The 14747-nt window shown below is 39.9% G+C and overlaps 1 protein-coding gene across 4 annotated transcripts in view; it reads right to left on the bottom strand.

Annotated features, from left to right (window-relative positions):
- FAM204A (family with sequence similarity 204 member A) overlaps positions 1-12289 on the bottom strand; it is a 28369-nt gene extending 16080 nt beyond the window's left edge. Inside the window, exons 1-6 of one of the 4 annotated variants that reach the window (XM_068961624.1) lie at positions 12257-12289; positions 11716-11938; positions 6037-6275; positions 5434-5521; positions 5277-5307; positions 4992-5091 (exon numbers count right to left, since the gene is read on the bottom strand). In XM_068961624.1, the coding sequence (XP_068817725.1) occupies positions 4992-5091; positions 5277-5307; positions 5434-5521; positions 6037-6270 (453 nt within the window). In that variant the 5' untranslated portion in view covers positions 6271-6275; positions 11716-11938; positions 12257-12289. Of the gene's footprint in view, positions 1-4991; positions 5092-5276; positions 5308-5433; positions 5522-6036; positions 6276-6730; positions 6770-11715; positions 12146-12256 lie in introns of those variants that run through there. The other 3 variants (XM_068961625.1, XM_068961626.1, XM_068961627.1) reach the window with 3 other exon arrangements.
- Positions 12290-14747: the final 2458 nt, after the last annotated feature.

The raw sequence follows: 14747 nt of genomic DNA on the forward strand, positions 1-14747 counted from the left end.
CACCAACTCACGGAGTTTACTCAAACTCGTGTCCACTGAGTCGGTATGCCATCCAACCATCTCATCCTCTGTCATCCCCTTCTCCTCCCGCCTTCAATCTTTCCCAGGATCAGGGTCTTTTCAAATGAGTCAGCTCTTCGCATCAGGTGGCCAAAGTATTGGAATATCAACTTCAACATCAGTCCTTCCAATGAATATTCAGGACTGATGGGGACAGGACTGATAATAAGGCCTCAGTGTGCTCCTAAGATGCCTCTGGCAGGACTCAGAATTTAGCTTCAGATATATCTCAGTACAGACAAACTTACTGATGGCAATTTGGTCACAGGTGGAAAATCATCTAAGGCCAGTAGTGACCGCTAACTAACAGTTTTGTTGCAGATGGCAAGGCAGTAGTACTCTAAGTATCTAAGAAACTTATGGGTACTAGGCTTAACATTAAGGATTAACCATCCGTACGTGTGCAGCAAAATCTCTTTTAATATGCCGATTAAAACTATTTAGGTCAAACTGTAACATAATGCATTTCTACAGACATTTTGCTACTGAATATTCAATCAGATAATACATTCAACTTTTAAACCTTAATATAAATGAACTGTCCACTCAAGTTTGCTGTTCTATGATCAGATCTAAATATCCAGGGAAAAAATTAGGTAATCTCTCCACAAAGGAGGAAGAAAAAAAAGAATTAAGTGTTGTTACTTTTACATATAAATCACAGCCACTTAAACTATTTGAATCAAGTCAGAAAGACCCCCTGAAGAAGAAAATGGCAACCCACTCCAGTCTTCTTGCCTGGAAAATCCCATGGTTAGAGAAGCCTGGTGGGTTACAGTCCACGGGGTCACAAAAAAAAAAAAAAAAAAGATGGACATGACTTAGCAAATAAACAACAAAGTAAAACTAAGTTGGACTATTTCTTCAGAAGAATCTAGATTTGGGACCATTTTCCTTTTCAACCTGCTCTGTTTTCTTAGACAAATCATGCTGGGCTTCAGTTGTTTCATCTGTATTATGAGAATAATAGCTGGTGGGTATTAACCCATCCAACAGGGATCACATAAAGATCAAGAGAGAAAACTCGGTACCTGATACCAGGGGAACATTGGGTACCTCTACATTCCCACCACCAGCCACCTGACTCCCTCCCACTCCAGGCAGCCAGCCTGTGATCTGTGTACCGGATCTTCATGTGAGAGCCTAGTAAGAAAAAGTATTCTTCTAAAAAAACAAGTTTGAAAATAGCTACACAGTACAACAGCAGCTTCCTCTCATAAACAAAAATCATCAAAGACCTTGTGCAGTCACTCTACAAATTATTAAACGTACTTTTGGTTTTTCTTGCCAAAAAGTACCCATTAAGAATACATAAAACTACTCCCAAAGATGACTGCTAACCAATCAAATTGATGCAACTAAAGAATACTTAAGGCACTTATAATGAAATTAATGAGTAAAACTTATTCTAAAGAAATTCCCAAATAGATTCAACATTAATTATGTTGCGATTACAGAAGTTTTGTAAGACCCAGAACTGCTGCCAGAAACACAATTATAGCTGTATTTAATACAAGAACACTTTAAAACAGCTCTATATATTAGGAAGATTATATTTTAAAATACAAGCCTCTCTGCATTGTCAGGGAAGAAGGTGACGGCAGTGTTATAAATACACATCCTTGGTTGAGCAAGTTTCAATAGTCTGGAAGTGTTCCAAAAAAAAGAGGGGGGAAAGAAAAGAATAAAAAAGATGGATCACACAACAGACTTAAGAAGTTCGTTTTCTTTTACCATTCTTGAGAGTTGAGTAACTGAGGGAAAGAGGGACTAAAAAGGGTTGAGAAATAAAATAATGGAGCAGAAATCCATGCTGGTTTTGTCCAAACTGCATCAGGGATTTTCCTGATCCTCTCTAGGTTTCTCGGGCAGTAGCTATCATCCGGTGGACTGACATTTATTCTTCGCTTTTATCTTGGTGGCTCCAATGTGGACATCTTTTACTGTCTATTTACTCTGTTGGCTTCACAGTGGAGACTCTGGCATGATAGCCCAAGGGGGCATGGAAAACAGTGATCCCAAACCAAAGAATAAGTGTGAACCAGCTGGCATGCAATTAAGCTGAACTACCAAGAGAATATGAAATCATCTGGCTTCATTGAATCCTTCCTTTCCTCTTATGCTTACACTTACTAATAGAATATTAAGTGCTGGCAACATCCTGGGAGACACTAGCCTGGCCAGCATCAGTTTCCTTGTTCAGGAGATGCCATGACTTTCTTTGTCAGGTGTCACACATACAGAAGAACACTGCTGTTAAGAAAACCCAAACTTCTAGAAGAGATCAGTGAGTATATATAAAAGGATTTATAGCAGTCTTCCCTTAAACAGAAATTTCTTTTTAAAATGGAGCTTATCATTTTTTTCTAGAATACATCTAATATACAATGTGAAACAGAATACAAGCTCTTAAAACTGAGCTGTACAAAAGTCTTTGCACAAGGAATCCTAGTATCCTTTATTAAAGTTACTCCTCACATATTCCAAACTTTAGACAAAGAATAACTTAGCCATATCTTGCCAATTATCAAGAAGGTACAATTTCATACACGTAGGGAAATAATACTCTAATACAGATAGACTGTAAAAAATACTCTCATAATTTCTACATTTTGGAAAGGCTAAAAGACTGAATTTTATAGCTTTAACTTCACTAAGAAACAATCTAGATATTCTAAAGTAAATACAGGATTCCCTGGCGGCTCAGAAGGTAAAGAATCTGCCTGCAATGCAGGAGACCCAGGTTCAATCCCTAGGTCAGAAAGATCCCCTGGAGAAGGGAATGGCAACCCTTTCTTGCCTGGAAAATCCCATGGACAGAGAAGCCTGGCAGGCTACAGTCCATGGAGTTGCAAAGAATCAGACATGACTGAGTGACTTACAATATAGTTACGAGAAAACATAACAAATATTGTAAACAACTGAAGCTCAAAGACCACCTAATTTACAAGCACAACTTTAAAAGATATTTCTGATGAGAAACAGTATTTCACCATTTCTGGGAATTCCCTGGTGATCCAGAGGTTAGGACTCGGCGCTTTCACTGCAGGGGCCCAGGTCTGATCCCTGGTTAGGGAACTAAGAGCCTGCATGCATGCAGCGTGGCCGTAAAATAAAAAAAAAGTTTTTTTGAATTAATCATTTTTTCCCCTCAAAATAACAATCTAGTCAGCAGTTAGGACTCTAAAGCAGGTGGGCCAGAGATGGCCTGGGGACCACTGCTGTCAGCATGAGCCTCCCACCTCATGCTTTGGAACAGGTTTGCTGCAGTCAAGAGCATCCTCCTCACAAGATCCCTCCTCCCAGCCCACCAGAATCACAGTGGTCAAGAGCATAGCAATCATGTTAAAATGCTTATCAGCCTCTTGGACGGTGAAGCTGGAGAACTGAGAATGGTGGAATAAAGTCTGGGTTTTAGTTTCAGCTCTAACCAGTGATTTCTGTAAGAAATTAAGCATTTCTGTACCTGCTTGAACATTTGGGAAAAGGAGATTGCTCAACATCTCTAACTATTTGCAGTACAAGGTAATCCTGGTACCAATTCTCCAGTGTTCCACGGACTAGGTGACAAGAATTCTTGGCAAAGTTGGAATCAATGGTTCACAGGTAAAAACTCTGTTGTCAGTTCTTTCATGCATGTGCCCTCAATGAGGCACCCAATTTTAAACCTCAATGATCGGTTTAAAAATCAAGCAGTTTTTCACAAGAAATACTGATGAACCAGAAAACAGTAACGATCTCTACATACATAATAATAGTATACAGCAATGATCCTGTCCGCATATGCAAGACACAATATCCTTGGGCTTTAACCAAAAGGCCTCTGTACCTCCATTCTGGCCCAGAGCTCAATTCCCATGCTCCTGAAGTCTGTCAAAACTCCCCTGGATAAATGTGTAAGTTACTCATTCATTCTAGCCTCTATCAAATATTAACACCATTTATAGACTGGCAACTGCCAAGCATGTGCCTAGAGACTCAGACTCTCCTCCAAGCTCCAGCCTCATTTTACCAATGGTCTACTCTACTCTGCTTACTGATACCACCCATGCACCAAAATGAACTTTGGATAGGCCTCGCTCTAAATCTTCTCCCCTGCAAAGCTTTCTCATCGTTGTAATCAATGTGACTATTCACACCACTGCTTAAGTAAAACCCTGAATGGTTCTCTCCCATCCTCCTAATTCCAATCTCCCCACCACCTCACAAGCTATCCAGAGGCAAATACCGGCCGTTCTACTTCTACAGTGCACCTCAGATCCGTCCTCTCGTCTACCTTCAGCAGCACCATTCTCACTCTAGCTCCCATCATCTCATGTCTGGCTGAGTCTCTTAACTGTTCTCATCTGCTTTTGCTGCTCCAAGGTCCATCTTCGATGTAAGATGCAATCTTTTCACGTCACTCCCTTCACATAAATCCCTTGAATGGTTCTCAATTGCATTGTGACGAAAACCCAGTTCCTTAATGCATCCTTTAAGGTCCTACACAGTTTGGGCTCTGCCTGCCTGCTTCTCCAGTCTTATCTGGGGCCATTTACCCTCCTCCTCGCTGACTCCATCCAGCCAAGCTGACCTTCTCACTGCTACTCACATGTCCATGATGGCTCTTCCTCCCCAGCAGGATCTTTACCCAGGTTATCACCTCTACACTAGTGGGCCTTACACAGATGGTTCCTTGCCATTCTTCGGTCTTAATGAGACAGGCCTTCCCAGACCACTCAGCTAATGTGGGGCCTCCATATTAATTTCTTCACAATATCCTGTTTCTTTTTTAGCAGTTTTAAAAAATGATTTGTATTTACTTGTTTATCTAGCATCCTGCACACATTAACTTCTTCACTGAATGAATTATTAAGGAGAAATACCTTAGGCAAGACTAATTACAAACTGTTCCCACTGGTGAATAGAAGATGCAATTAAAAAGATCTTACCTTTTCAACTTTTTTCCTTTTAACAGGGGGGTCAAATCTCTCATTGACTCCAAAATACTGGGTAAGCTCCTTCCACTGGGTTTCACTTGAAGACTGTTCACTGTAAAAAGACAGACAATAACTTATGTTTCACACAAAATGTACTCATTATTACATTTACCGTTTTTAATTCGTTACTACAATTATATTACATCAACTACTTCTTAGGTTTCAGAGGTAATTCAACAATTTGAACAAATTCTGCAACACTGTCTAGGACAGACAGATATTTTAAATTCCACCTACCTATGAGATTCTTCTTCATTCTTCAATTTACCTGAAAAGAATTCACAAAGTGTCAATACCTAAGCATTTGGTTATTTCAAAATGATGGTTATTAAAAATTGTTAAGTCCAACTGGTCACAATTTAACACTATTGACAATTAACCTGAATTAAAACACCTTTTCTGGAGCGTTTTCTTTTTTTCTTTTCGGATCTAGAAGCTGAAGTTTTCTGTTCAGAATGCTTTTTATGCAATTCTTGAAATTTCTACATAAAAGCAAAAAAAAAGAAGAGCAAATATGTTTTGAGGCATAGTATACATCTGAAAAATAACATGTTAATAAAAACTATATTCTTAACATTTATAGAAACACAAATATAATGAAAGTAGTTTAGTTCTTCTTAAGATACTCTATTATCTGAGACTTTTACAACCTGAATTATCTTCATTTATTTCCAAACAAGTCAATCTGATAATTTAGGGGTAAAAGTCAATGACTCATAGACTTTGTAACAAAGAAATTAAGACTGAAACTCCTTGTGTACTGTGTTAAGCAAAGTAGTTAATCTACGTTTTTTTTTCTTCCTCTTTTTATGAAAAACAAAACAAAAATGAATGCAAGTACCTGAGTGACCGAATGAGTTGGCCACAGACCCAGAGAGTAATAAAACCATTCAGAATCAATTTTCCCTACCGGTTACCACCAAGAACACACACATTCTGACCCTGGCAGAGACACACAGGCACAGACTTCAATAAGAACATATGAGAGAAAACCTACATTCCACATATTTAAGGGAATTCCAGAGGGACACTCTTCATATGCATTTATATTTGCTTCTGCTTCAGTGTCTGGTCCATCTGTAGGAATATCTACAATCTCTGTCTTTTTAAAGGTCCCATCTTCTTCACCCTCTTCTAAGTTAAGTTCAGAGCTCTCTAATGTGGTATCATCGTCAGAATTCAATTCAACATCACTTTCATTTAGGCCAGGAGGTAGCAGCCCACTCCACATCTTTTCTGCTCGAGGGAAAAAAAAAATGAATTAAGATATGTAAGGTAGACATGGAAAGAATTTTAAGACCGTTAAAAGATATACCAGGAATCTAATAATTATAGCAATGGTTTGGGAAAAGTCCATTTATACTTTTTAAAAATTGGTATAAGGCAGGATACACCCTCCATATCAAAATAATTTAAATATTTTGCTTATATAAATTTTTCAGAAGTGTAAGATAGTTTAAGTAAGTCTGTTACGAGACATACCTACAGCTGAATGACTTAATGACAACAAAACCTTGATCCTCTAATACGAGAATAATTTTGTCCAAAAAAAAAGAGGAAATTCAGTAAAAGCATTCATAGTTCAAGAATGTTAAAAGCCTAACAATATATACTCCAGGTAACTTAAGAATTATAAAACCATATTTCAAGCTGTAACAATTAGGAAATAAAAATAAAATTGGATTTCTCACCTGTATTTGAACATATAAAACTTCAGAGGACTTATTATCTATGGAGGAGGAAAACAATTACACAAAGGAAAATGTTTAAGCTGTGCAAGCAGTTTGAGAAAAGTATGGTGGTAATAAGGATGTCCCAGTTTTACATTTGACACTGCTTGTTAAAGTAATACTAAATGGAGTATAATCTTTACAAATTAACAAAATGTATAGCTTTTTAAAGTAAAAATACTGTATTCGGAAAACAAGTTCAGGGTGATTTTTATCATTAGTTATACAGCCCATTGGTAGAGAGAATCATTAACTATTGTTAAGTCTAATAAAAATAATTTTTAAAAATTGAAGTTATAATCCTTTTCTAAAATTATAATTGAGTACATTTCATTCTTAATCTCCATGGCACAGTCTAGTTTAGTATACATAATAAGCCAAAACTAGTTCATTTAAAAGATGCCTAGAACAGAGAAGCTAGTTCTGCTCATGATTTACCGTCAACTGAAGGAATAAAACAGAAGGGTGGAAATCTTTTTCCACTATCTTTCTGTCCTCTATTGTGTTAAAACCACCAGCACTGTCTCTGAGACAAAGTATCATGGCATTTTGCATACTCTGAACAATGGATTCCTGATAACTTTTAAGGACCTCCTCCCAAATCCAAAGAATCAGCTCTCACTTCTCACAGTTTGGGTCCAGTCTCATCAGCTGCTGGCTCTCTGAAAAACATCCTCACCAAAACATTGTCATGGCTTTTTCAGAGGAAGATTTCTAACATCTAACTACTCTAACTAATTCTGAGGAAGTCATTTTTAACACCTCTGACCCTGTTTTTTCATCTGTAATACGGGGCTAATTACCCTGCACACAGGGTTATTCTCAGAATGAAATGAGGTAAGCTACTGAAACATTCTACACGGTGTTCAGGAGGTTCTGGGGACTTGATCGATGACCGGTTCTTTTTGTCGTTATCGTTTATTTCTGTGGCCATGTACTGCATTTTTATCATTTCTATTATGGGTGGCAGCATCTATATAAGGTATTTTTCAAATTTCTAATGTTTGAGGTGCATTCATTTAGTAATTGATACAAGTCATTTAACTCCCTGATTTCCACAGTCTGACATGAACTTTCAGTTAAAAACGTTGATGTCTGGTTTTCTGAATGGAGCAATAAAATCAGAAGCAAATTACCAGGAAGATAACAGAACCTAAGCTTCAAGGCTCATCTTTTGCATAAGTTCTTCGAAAGCACTATACCTGATTTTGTATTTTGAATCTGTATTCCTTTTTTTAAAGAAGAGGACTCATATCACATAAATTCCAAGCCCTATAAAACCTGCTTTGTGTGTGCATGCTTAGTTGCTCAGTCACGTCCAACTCTGCAACCCCACAGACTGGAGCCCATCAGGCTCCTCTGTCCATGTGACTTTTGAGGCAGCTGGACTGCCTGAAGTTCAGACTTTTCTGGAGTGGGTTGCCATTTCCTCCTCCAGGGGGATCTTCCCCACCCAGGGATCAAACCCACCTCACCTTCACTGTAGGCAGATTCTTTTACCACTGAGCCACTGGGGAAACCTGAATCCATCCCTAAATCTGGACTGAGGATTTTAAAAGTTGGAGTGGAGGTAGTATGAGATACTGTTAGCACAAAAGATATGACATATAACATGCCAATATAGAAAAACAGGTGTGGAGCTATTAATAAAAACATTTCTACTGTTCCGCGAAGCAGGAGGAAGGCTGTGATAATCCGCTCTACGAGGACTTTGCCACTGGCATATAATACACCTTCAGACTCACTATCCATTTCAGGACTTTAGGATGGTAACAAGTTTCAGAGTTAGCCTTCTTCTCCCTGTCCACAGCATCTTCTGCATGTCCACTGTGTGCCAGGCACTCTTCAAGACATAGAAACAGCAGTATACAGAATGGGCAAAAAAGCCTAACCTCATGGAACAAACATTCTTATACAAATGGCAAGCTTCTGTCCATCAGCAGCCAAGTACCACTCAGCCCAGACTTCAGCTGTGGCAGCTCAGACGGGCAGAGTTCTTCCACTGGGCGACTGCTGCAGTATCTTCACAGGGTGAGTCTATGTTCACTCGGCACCCCAAGAGGCTTCACCTTGGGAAGCAGGGCTAGTAGCTGTGGAGAGGGCATGCCTTTCTTCATCAGCCCTTAATCATTTTTGATCACTTTTGGACTTCCTCAACTCCATCTATGTTTAATAAGTTCTTGCTGCTGTGGCCATTAAGAACTGTCCTCAGCAGGCTGTTGGCTAGTATAACTTCCTGTGTGTGCCCATGGTGGGGGAAAAACTAAAATAAATTTTAAAAAGTGGACTCTATGTCCAAATCTGTAAAAGAAGGCAAAGATCAAATAAGACGTGTTTTTGAACTTAATCCCTAAGTATCTTTGAAGCGATGTGCCATTCTCCTGTGACCGTGACATACACACATACACAAACAGCAGGACAACCTGGTGGCCGCTGACACACACAGAGAGTCGACTGAGCAGCCTGCAAAGTGAGGCTGCCCACCTGAGCAGCAGCTCTGACTGCAAATCAGCCGATGTGGAGTGGCTGCTTTGTGACTTGTTTTGGGCTTAGGTTCAAAACCAGTGTCTTTCTAGTCAAAGCATATGCATGTTATTTACACATTTCCAGTTGTACTACAGTATCAGTTGGTCCCATTAGGCCCCCTGTTACTTCTGTTTGGGTTGCTCTGGATTCTGATTCTCTAGTTCTTTGAAGCATCTTTCATCTCATACCTTTCAGGGTGCATTCTTTCATTTTAAAGCAGATAACCCTTCAAATGTGGGCATTACTCAGCCATTCTCAAAAAACGTCACATACCAGAGACCAAGAAACAAGTGTTTTAGTGTAGATTATAGTCAAGTCTATATAACAGTCCATGTGTTGATATATTAACTTTCATGTTTTCAGCCTGTAAGTCAAATACTTTAACCATTTAGCCCCAAAGAAGATGTGAATCATTCAGAATCCCCCTATTCTCTGTGATTTTGAAAATCAGCTTCTCCATTTCACATACTCTGTACTGCTAGAGTGAAGATTCTTCCCAATCCACAGTTATTCTACAAAGAAAAATTCAGTGTATGCTATGCAGCCCAGGGTTGACATGATTTATGATGAACAAAAATATTTATGTCACATCCTAGTCTGAATGGCTGGGCTTTATTTTGCCCTTGGAAACTAAGCGCAGCTACTGCTTAGCACACCTGGGCAGGTATCAGTGTATCTAGAAGAACATGACACAGCTCAGCAGTTCCTCACTAAGGGTTTTTCAAAGTTTTATGAAGACAGTAATGGAGATTTCTAAGCTAATTTCAATACTCAAATAGCCCAACATATTTCATTTTCCCTCAAACAATATCATGCACCTTTAGGTTAGGAAACTAAAATTCAATGAAACATTATTCTCTTTGGTAGCTAAAGGCCTGAGTTTTACTAAAAAGGAAAAAACACAAATTAATGGGTATAGTTTAGTAGATGCAATATTTCAAAATACAGCATCCGTGGAGATATCAAATTACAATAAATGGGATTCTCGGTTGTGAAAGGATTGGGAGCCAGTGGTAGAGCAGGGGAAAAAAACAGTTTTAGAAGTCAGAAGATGGGTTTCTAGTCCTGAACAACATAACTGTGGAAAAGCCACTGCATCTGTCCGGGTCTTCACCCTTAACCTAAAACATGAAGGGTGTGATCAAATCTCTGAGACGTCTTGAGGCTCTAATATGCCTTTTTAAGGATCTCAATATTATGTGTGCCCAAATGCCCAGAATCACTCATTCTTTGATGTAACACTCCATTCTCTCTCAGTCAGAACAATACTAATTAAACCCCAACACCCTAGAAGATAAGGTCTCTCTCCTAACCCAGCCACCACAGCCAAGCTTGCTAGTTTTCAGTAAGACCCTGCACTTCAGAGAAAATACCTAAAAGATGCTCTGGAGAAAGGGAAAGAGACCCCACTGTGACAGAAGAAACAGAACCAAAAAGAAAAACAAACCAGGTCATCGCTATAAACGGCATACAAACAATGTGACAGGCACTGTTTACCCTTTACCCTCACAATGACCCTTCCACTAGGAATTATTATCTAAACCCCTTTTACAGATGCAGTAACAGACTCATCCAATGGTTGGTGATCCACTAATCTTAGAAAAATAGAACTCTGTAACTCAAAACTCTATAGAGTGCAGAGTTTAAGTAGTATTATATTCTTGGTGACAGAGATTTGAGAGTGGGTCTGAAGAATGTCCCCAGCCTGTAATTCTGTTAAAATTTGATCAAGAAGAAATTTTTTCTCACTTTTTAAGGGCAGAAAGCTATATAAAAATGTTATACCAAACTGAATACAGGCCTGGGTAATAATACCACATTTTCTGAAGTCCAGGTAACAGCTTATAATCAAAACTCAACCTAAGCAGTTTATGGGTAAATGTCCCCTGACGCTCATATTCCAGACTTCCAATTCCATTTTTACTGAATGAAGCTGCCTTATTTCCCAAATTTTGTATTCAAGTAGAAATAATCACAGAAAACTGAAAATCTTCTCTGATCTGAACTTAAATCTCACAGAAATCGTAAACCACCACCTACCAATCTGAAGATCCTGTTAAATAACTTACACAATAATCAGTTTTTGTGACTGGGCATTAATTACTTGACTGAAATACTTCTAAGCATGTTATCATCAACATTAATGCCCTGTTCACGTTTACGAAATAAATGTGCTCCGTTTTCTCAAAAAGGTACAGAAAGTACAACGGAATCTCAAGCCTGACTTCGGATTTAAGTTACCAATCCGATTACCCAGATAAACTATTTAGCAGGATTTTGCACGTATGCATATGTCAAAGCGAGTGTCTTGTTCAGCCTAGGGCTAGAAAACACTCCCCGAGAGTCAAGAAAGATTCACAGGTAGCCAATAATACTTCGAGGTCCATTTTAAAATTGGATGTCTCCGTGAGAATACTTACAGGGTGCCAAGACTGCAAGAGGGGCGGCTCTAGAAACGTACACCTTGCGCTGCACGGCTGAACCACACGGAACTCTGCAGGCTCTCCTGCAGCTGGGCCACACTCCGATGCCCAAATGGGAAGAATCCCCTCCCGGCACAGAACTAAGCTCCACAGATTCTGCTGTAGGATGTTTACCTTGCTGACTCTCCCATCAACTGCAGCTCGTTTCCGGGTACGGCAACTGTAAACAAGAGCCCGTTTCCCGGGTCGAAAGCCTTCTTATCCTGTCTCACTCCGGCCGGGGTGGGACGGAGAACCCCTCTCCCACCAACAGAACGGGGACTCCGCCGCGACGCCGCGTCAGAGCAAGGCGGAGGCCGATTCAGCCGACGCTCCCACGGGCCCAGTCAAAGGCTTTGCGGGCCTGACCAAAGGTTTTACGGCTCAGCCGAGAGGCTGTGAGGCCGCCCGCACTTGCTCCCTCGATCCTGGCACCCTGCCTTCCCTGGGTCCGTCTCCCTGGAGCCCAAGAACCCGCCTCACAATCAGCCGTACTCACCAGTCCGGACGGAGCCGCCCGGCAGCCATCTTAAGACCTGCCAACATAGCGCCTTCTCATTGGCTCCGACATCTCTGCCAATGAGCTGGGGCCGTTCTGGCCTGAGTCGCCATGGTAACCGGTCGCGCCTGGCTCGCCTTTTAAATAAACGAAAAAGAGCGATTCGTTTCCTTCTGCTTCTTTCCCCGCCCCCTCTGCTTTTCTCTCGGCATTTTCTGCTTTCTTCTAGACGTCTTAAAGACTTTTTTCTTTTTCCATCCCCTGCCGTACTCTGGTGCCCTGTGGTGAGAAAAGTGCTTGGCATAAACCTTAAGCTGAGTTCATTCCCCAAAGACCGAGACTCGCTGCAGAAGCTCTCTAGATCCTTCTGGGAACGTTTCCGTTCATTCAAACTTTCCCCCCGTTGGCTTCGTTACTTTCCCACCCCCTGCCCGTACATAGTTTTTTGAGCAGGCACCGTGCCAGCCTCTGTTGAGAGCAAAATGGTCTCTACTCCTGCTCTCGTGGCGTTTAGCATCTGCTGATGGTGGCAGCTGCTACAGACTGGCTGTGTGGCCTTGGCCAAAAGCTCATTGAGTTCCTTTTCCCTGGCAGCTACTGACTTAGGCTCTGAGAAGGGGGTTGGGAGGAACATAGAAAATAAGCAAGGGGAAAAGAAATAACCAAAAAAAACTATGAGGAAAATAAAACAGCATATGACCATGATGGGAGTGGGACTATTTTAGAAATGCTTTCATATTCTGAAATAGTTATGTAATAATAAAAATTCATTTCTGTTTTCTAATGTTGTAAGGATCATGTAACAAAACACATATAAACCCCTTAAGGCATTACCTGGCCCCCATTCATTTCCAGTCTTTCAGCTATTTGTTGTTATTGTCACTAACCTTATCAATAATGCCTTTGAAGCATTCCAAAAATGTGTAGAATTGCATATGGCATTCGATAACATGTCATGATTTAGTATAAACAGATGTTTAATTCTTAACTATCCACTACCTAACTCCCATTGTTTTCCAGAAGATGTGCTAGGTGTATGGAGTAGTTTTCTATGCCCCCCAAATGATAGCAAAATCTGGATTGACAAGCTTGGGTCACAAAGACCCTTTCTTACATTCACATTCTCTGATTCTAAAATAGAAGCAGGGCTGAATGATTTAAGGATCTGTATGAAACTCTCCAGGGCAAGAGTGTCCAGCCTCTCAATAGTGTTTCCCCTGCATCCAGATACCTAAACAAGCAGTTAAAGAAACAGTGTGTCGCAAAATTCTGTTGCAGCTGTTACATTAAGCCTCCTAATTGCTATCTTAGTCTGCTGGAGTTGCCATAATAAAATATTACAGATTAAGTAGTTTTGTTGTTATTTAGTCACTAAGTCCTGTCTGACTCTTTTGTGACCCCATGGATTGTAGCCTGCCAGACTCCTCTGTCCATGGGATGTTCCAGGCAAGAATCCTGGAGCTGGTTGCCATTTCTTTCTCCAGGGGATCTTCCTGACCCAGAGATGGAAACCTCATCTCCTGCATTGGCAGGTGGATTCTTTACAATTGAGCCAACAGGGAAGCCTATATAGCTTACACAACAAAAATTTATTTCTCATAGTTCTGGAGGTTGGGCCATCTAAGATCAAGGTACTAGCAAAGTAGATTTCATTCTGAGACCTCTTCTCTTGGCTTGGAGGCAGCATTCATCTTGCTGTGTGCTCATAAAATCTCTGTGCACTGTGTGAGGAGAGGAAAAGGGAGAAAAAAAGCTCTCTGGTGTTTCTTCTTAAGAAGACACTAATACTATTGGATCAGGGCCCTACCCTTGTGACCTCATTTGACCTTAATCAGTTCTTTAACCACCCCATCTCCAAATACAGCCACCCAGGGTTTAGCATTTTAGTGTTTGAATTTTAGGAGTACAGGAACAATCAATCCATAACAAATGCTGAGAGGGAAGAACTGGGACAAAGGATAGGAAGGAAGTATTGTCGGCCTGTTTAAGAACTGTCTGGATTATTTCTATATAAATTCTATCACAGAATAGTCATTATTTACTGAATATAAATCTGCAAAGGATAAATGGGGAATATAAGTACTCCAAAGACTTATAACCACCAGATTTCATATCAAAGATTTTTGGAAAGTCCTACTCCCAAAATACATAGTTTAGAATGTTCTCAATGTTAATTTGAGAATGCTCAAATATCTGATTAACTTACTCTTGTGACATTATTGGATTTCTATAATACATGTAAATAGCTCAGACTTTTCTTCTGGTTTTGGTTGTAAGACTTTCAGTCTCTGAATATTATTATTTTGCCAGTTTTCTGAAGGAGATGTCAGTCATTTGATTTATTTTAATCAATAAATTTACCTTCCCTCCAACAAATTCCTGCTTTGGAAACCTGCCAAACCATGCATTTTGTGAATGAAATACTTGTTTTTGTGAGATTTCTATGAAATATAGAATTATTGAATTCCTTTTACTAAATCATATTAAATGT

The sequence above is a fragment of the Capricornis sumatraensis genome, chromosome 23, assembly GCF_032405125.1.
Source record: "Capricornis sumatraensis isolate serow.1 chromosome 23, serow.2, whole genome shotgun sequence".
Classification (NCBI taxonomy): Eukaryota; Metazoa; Chordata; class Mammalia; order Artiodactyla; family Bovidae; genus Capricornis; species Capricornis sumatraensis.